General features: G+C 39.7%; 1 protein-coding gene across 1 annotated transcript; it reads right to left on the bottom strand.

Moving 5' to 3' along the window:
- Nucleotides 1–731: 731 nt before the first annotated feature.
- On the bottom strand, nucleotides 732–6,179 carry GDF5 (growth differentiation factor 5). Its single transcript, XM_083746595.1, has 2 exons — nucleotides 4,568–6,179; nucleotides 732–3,292 (listed from the first exon to the last, which is right to left on the bottom strand). Exons 1-2 carry the CDS (start codon nucleotides 5,202–5,204, stop codon nucleotides 2,424–2,426), a joined length of 1,506 nt encoding a protein of 501 aa, XP_083602721.1. The 5' UTR covers nucleotides 5,205–6,179; the 3' UTR covers nucleotides 732–2,423.

Here is a 6,179-nt window from a genome sequence, read left to right as displayed (position 1 = left end):
TTTGACAGCTGTTAAAACAGTGGTACCTTGGTTCCACTTAATCTGTTCCAGGAGTCCGTTCGACTCCTGAAACTGTTCGAATACCAAGGCACGGCTTCCGATTGGCTGCAGGAGCTTCCTGCACTCAATTGGAAGCTGTGGAAGAAGCGTCGGATGTTCGGCTTTCGAAAAACATTCACAAACTGGAACACTTACTTCCGAGTTTGCGGCGTTTAGGAGCCGATTTGTTCGGGAGCCAAGCTGTTCGGGAACCAAGGTACCACTATAACTGGTTATTGTTCCCCCCCTTTTCTACCCAGTTGAGTTCAAGTGAAAGAAGCAACTAGACTTCTGGTACTCGTATATCAGATGCATTAGTAATCCATAAATCCCCACTTGCCACTCTTTGCAGTGGGCTGTCTTGTGCTGCTAGCACAAGGTGTGGGAAGGAGCCAATAGGATTCTTAATGTGGCAGCCCACTGGTGGGAGCCAATAACAGATTCTGGCTGGAAGATGGGGGCGTTGCCTGAGGTAGACTGACAAGAGAACCTTCCTATAGGCCGCTCCAAGGGTATAAATTGCAAGTACAACCACAGCAATTTCCTCACCCATGAACCCTCTAGAGAAGATACATCTGCCTGCAATCAAACATTTGCGCAAAACCATAATTACTCAGAAACAGAGGCCACCTTGGTCCTAGGTTCTCTTGTTTTGTTTTCATTAACTGAACAAAACATTCAAAACAAATAGCTTTTTAAAATAAAATTATATTTATGGTAACTATGGCACCTAGATACACTTAACACTGTCAATAATTTAGTACATCTTAAGCTGTTATTTTACTACGAGCAATAGAGAACAGTGTGAATTAGAAGCAGAATAATACAACAGTTTGAACGTTAACATGAAAAAGATGGATATTTAATAAAGATATGAAGCTGAAATAAAATATACATTGAAAGAAATAGGTTTGTCTGCAGTTCTCTAAATCCATGTATAATGCGTACAATTTAAAACAAATTCAACATTTATTTATTTATTTATTTATTGGTAAATATACAGTTTTAAGAATTATGAAATGTTGCTCATAGCTATTTGTGTTAAACTAGTTAGTTTAAACACTGTGGGTAGAATTAAGCATGCTCTTCCAGTCATTCCATCTGTACAAGCCTTCTGGCTACCAGATGGAATGATACCCCTCCCCCTTTCTCCATGTGCTGTTCTGGGGGTTCTTCTGACACCCCCTTCCCCAGTCAATTTTTTGGATCATGGGAGCAGGAGGTGAGGCAACGTTCCATTGCACAAATGGGGCTAATGAGGTTCATTATGTGAATCTTGTCCACTGTTTTGTAGAGATATCCTAAAGCACATATGAAAGATATATATATGATGATGAAAACAGAGGATTAATCCTGCAAAGATGGATTGTTCAGGCTTCGAAACAGTGCCAGAAGGAGAAAGCGAAAATGTACCGAAGCAACTTGCACTGAATTTGCCAGTGTCCTTAGGAATTCAAAAACTGTATCATGTGAAAATTAAATGTCCTTTGAAGAAGGTTTTCATAGGAAAGTTGTTACTCTGGTGAGTCTGTGCAACTCTAGGCCTGCCCTACTGTATGTCAAATTGAATCAAGCTGCTTCAGGCAGAGGAATTTAGGTGGCTAGATGAAGGCAGGAACTGACTTTCAGAAGTGTTGGCTCTCGTATCTGGAGCACTATTTGGCACTCTGCTCCAGAGAGCAAAATGTCTTGAACAGAGTCTGGAAGCAATAAATTAGTGTTGGAATGAGTCCAAAAGGTAGATACAAAAACAATTACATTTCAGTAGATTTTTCGTGTCACTTCTTCTATAAATCTATTCTAGCTATTAGAAAACATACAGCCTGGTCCTATGAGTTGTGTCACTACTACAAACATTTAAGGTGCAGTGCAACAGATGCTGCACTGATGCAACAACATTGTCTATGGCTTGGCACCATGAGCTGATCCAAGGTTTTAATGGCTACATCAGCATATTTCAAGCTGCTGCGTTGGCAGCTGTGAGCCTCTCCAAATGTGGCACAACAGCACTGCACACAATTGCTAATTAGTGTTGAACAGGACAGACAAGAAGCATGATGGAGGCATGGTTGATGTATGGCAGGGAACAACTGAAAAATGTAGCACCACAAACAGAATTTCAGCCACCATAGGGTATGCAGTACTACACAGTCCTCCATGCCACTGAGCTTTGATAGTAGCTTGTAGAGGCAACTGAGAGGCAGCAGAGCAAAATAGGCTTGCATTAATTGCCAACCAATGCATTGCTTGTGGCAGATGCCACAACAGCTATCGGCCAGCGCAAACCACTCTGAGTGATATCACAGTGCTGATCTGTGTCAGTTCATTTTTGTCAGCTGCTAGGAAAGGCTTCGCAGTTAGTACTGTGAGAGATTGCGCTGCTGCTACCTGCAGCCGCAGGACTCCACTACCATGTCTTCATATTGTTTGTAGACTACATTATTAGCAGAGTCAATAAACAGGATGCTAATAGGACTCAGTCTTGTCGGAACACAACAAGTTGGAGGTGTCGACTCTGGGTCCATAGAGTTCATTAATGTTTGGATAACAGCATGATTGGTGGGTTCCAGATGGGACCGAAGAGGAAATTCGCAAAGTCCTTCACAATGATAAGCTTCATATTCAAGAGGGGCTATTATCCAGTCATCCCAGCCCATATCCTTAAAATTCACATGAAGTGCTTTTTTGCTGCATCTTGTCTTCAGATTCTTGTTGGGCCTCTTTCCTTGCCGAGTTGCTAAAGGAGCCCTTCTCTTTCTTCTCTGATTGAATAGGTATTCATAAACAGTTTTGTCATCCTGGCCAGATCTGGCTTTTATTTCATTGAAGAACAAGTCTCTTTTCTTTGTCCTACCAAATACTAAGAAGAGAGCTTTTTCATTGACTTGCCTCCCTGTTCTGTTAAATCCCACAGTCCTTAAATCAACAGGCCTTCCCCTTTCAAAAGCCTCCAGTTCAAAACACAAGTTAGCAGAGTTTTTAAAATTCCTAAAAAGCTTCCAAATGTCAAAGACTTCCCATTTTGCGGTATCTAAGATGTTGACTGTCCGAGAGTCCAAGAGGATGGATGCTTGCCTGCTTATGGAGCAACTGAATAGTTTCATTTGACATGTTTTCCCATGAGAAGTAGGCTTCCAGTTGTCAGAAGGTTTTTTCCTTAAAATACGCAGTTCTGCCCCCAGTAAGCCATCTTTTTCTAATGCACTGATATCAAAAATGTATTTCTGCTTTTTAACAGCTGGAGCACGGTCATCTAAAGAGAGAAAGAGGGAGAGATGTATGTATACTGAACAGAAATTTGTTCAAAATTTCAATTTCTCTTAATAACACACAATGACCTTCACTATTAGTTTGCAGCCTTGGGAATTATAAAACAATGCTATGGAAATGCTACAAGTTCATACTCCATGGAGATTTACTAAAACAACACTTCCAATTCAGACATAGAAATATTTCTGCATTATTTTAGTCTGTGTTCTTGTCCCCCAAAGTTAATCCAACAGTACATTAAGGCTAATCAATAGGACTTAGTTTCCATTTGACTGCATTTGGTATTAAGATTCCAGACGGCAAATTTAATACATTTTGTTTTATTGTACTTTTGGTGATTTATGTGCTGTCACTTGATTTAGCATTTGAAGGCATGCATTCTCTTTTATATACTATCTACCTATTGAGATACATAGAGAAAGTGTATGTGAGAGAGTCTTTGTTGTCCATTAGCATGACACTTCCTTTAGTCTAGATAAAGTTGGGTTGCATCTCTTCTGAATCACTACACTTCTTTATATGACTTCAAAACTCTCAACATAAAATTGTATGATCCATTGACTGATCCAAGCTAAATTTACAAAGCATGGTTGCACAAATCATTCATTCCAATGGTGCTTGTGTCAGAGACCTGTGCACCCAACAGCACTGTCACTTGATCCGCTCAGCATTCACAGGTTGCTGTGGGGCCCTGTGAGGGTCTAAGGAAGAATGTGGATGGACTCCTGAGGTCTTGGAGACATCACTGAAATATTAAATCTCCTGCTTATTTCTTATAACAAGGTGCATCTAAATTTGTTTGATTCATAACAACAGACAAACAACAAAATCAGAAAGGACTGGCTGACTGACTGAAAATCAGAAAGACCCGAGAGTCTTCTTCCCCCCAAGTCTAACCCTTTAAACTGGTATTTTAGCTGAAATGGACTAATTGGGTATTGTTTGCTGCAGCAGATATACTGCCACCATACACTTTTAGTAGCATGTTCTGCAGGAAATAAAAGCATTTTATTTCACTGTAAAACAACAACAACAACATAATCCTAAAATTACTAATATCACTGGGATAAAAGCATGACCGTTTTGTTTGGTAACATACCAAAAAGCTGATGTGAAAAATGCTCTTTAAATCTATATTGCAAGGATGAAAATGCCTGGAGTCTGCCCAGATTTTTGGAAATACAGATCCCCTCTGCCCTTTAACTTCTGACATGGATTTCATACACTTGAAAGTTAGGCAAACATTCTGTTTTCTTACCTTGCCCCTTGTCTATGAAGCTTGTAATTGTATTGGCAAGCCCAGTCTCCAGTTTTACGCTTCCATTAACACCTTTCCGTTCTGCATCAGAAAGAGTCCTGTACAGGGAGAGCATGTATTCATGTGGGGTGATCGCAGGATGCCTGAACGCCTCCTTAGATTCCCTTTGGGCAATAGCTTCTTTAGTCTTTTTGGTTTTGAAGGAGCTGGCATCTGAATTGCTGGTGCCAGTTTTCTTCAGTGGGGCCTTGGGGCCAAAGTTCTGTAGCTTCGGGGTCACCGTCCTTATTCCCGATTGTCTGTTTGAAGATTGAACTCCTACCTTTTTGTCTGTGCTCCCTGCTTTGGAGAGAGTCTTCTTTGAGTCATCAGTCTTTGCCAAGAGAAGTCTGGCTTGAGCATTATTATTCTTTGCCCTAGACTTTGAATTCCCAGCACTATATCCATGGTTCCCCGTTCTAAATGTGCCTGCCCTTGCCAAGGGGTTTCTCTCTTTTCCATCTATGTTTGACAATCCTAATTTGGATCCTGGATTGCCTTGACTTGCTTCAGCAGAACTCAGTGCTAAGGAAATGAAAACGAGGTAAAACCAGCTAAAGTGCCAAAGCAGTAGAGTAAGAAAGTGCAGGATTTTCATCCTCTGGTCTTCCTTTGAATGCCACCAAAGAAAAAATCAGAAAAGGTTCCTCCAGTTTGGCATAAGAAAACATGAAAAAAATTAAGAACCAAAGTCAGCAGAAAGCGTTTTATTTTAAGCTTAAAGCACTTTAAATCTACTTGTTTAATATTTGTATCCAGTCCCATAGTGGAAATGCTAATTTAGTCAATTTGGTCTTCTCCTGGTTTCTGCTAGCAGCTTGTTCTTGAAAAGAGAAAGTTTACCACCCCCCTTTCTTCTGTAAAAGTGACTAAAAACTTGAAGGACTCTTGTTTAAATCGGAGAGGGTTTTTTTTCCAAGAAGGAAGAATGGCGTAATGCTGCCTCTGTATTAAAAGGTTTTTTTAAAAAGTTTTGAATCCCTTCCAGTGAAAATATTTCACACACAGAAACCTGCAGGTGCTCAGAAATCTTTTACAAACCTGAACTCAGGAATTGGAAGCGGAATTCCAACAAAAACCTATTTAATTACTCTCTGATGTCATGCTGTCTAAACTAATTTAAGTGTGATATATTTCTTTTAAAAAGTCTTCTTTGCCCTTTCCATTAGCATGAGTCATACTCTGCTTCGTGTAAAACAACTCTGTAGGACCCAAACTCTATAGAATATGCAATTTAAAGTGGCAACTTGTTGCCTCTTTTAGCCTTAAATGAACCTCTCATTTTAAACAAGACAAAGCCGTGTAAGAGAAAAAGTAGAAGCCTTTAACAAAATCAGTTGGAAAAAATGCATTAAAGCATGCTCTAATTCACAGAGATGTTTTATAAAGTTCTTCTGAACATAGACGCTGACCTTTATTAGCAGCAATTTCCTTCTGTCACTGGGTGATGAAAGGATGAGAGTTAACAAGAGTTTTAACAAAATAAACTCTTCTTTAATAAGCACGTTAAAACATTTATTATGACATATTTTTAAAAGTCTTTAAGAAATTAAGCAAAATCTCATGTGATGCC

Source organism: Podarcis gaigeae, assembly GCF_964106915.1.
Source record: "Podarcis gaigeae genome assembly, chromosome: 6".
NCBI lineage: Eukaryota > Metazoa > Chordata > Lepidosauria > Squamata > Lacertidae > Podarcis > Podarcis gaigeae.
This window is presented reverse-complemented; position numbering and strand designations above follow the sequence as displayed.

Excerpts from the sequence above, each read along its gene's own strand:
- GDF5 (XM_083746595.1), bottom strand. The coding sequence starts at position 5,204 with ATGAAAATCCTGCACTTTCTTACTCTACTGCTTTGGCACTTTAGCTGG. Across the intron at positions 3,293-4,567 it reads CTTCATAGACAAGGGGCAAG|ATGACCGTGCTCCAGCTGTT; the intron begins GTAAGAAAACAG and ends TTCTCTCTTTAG.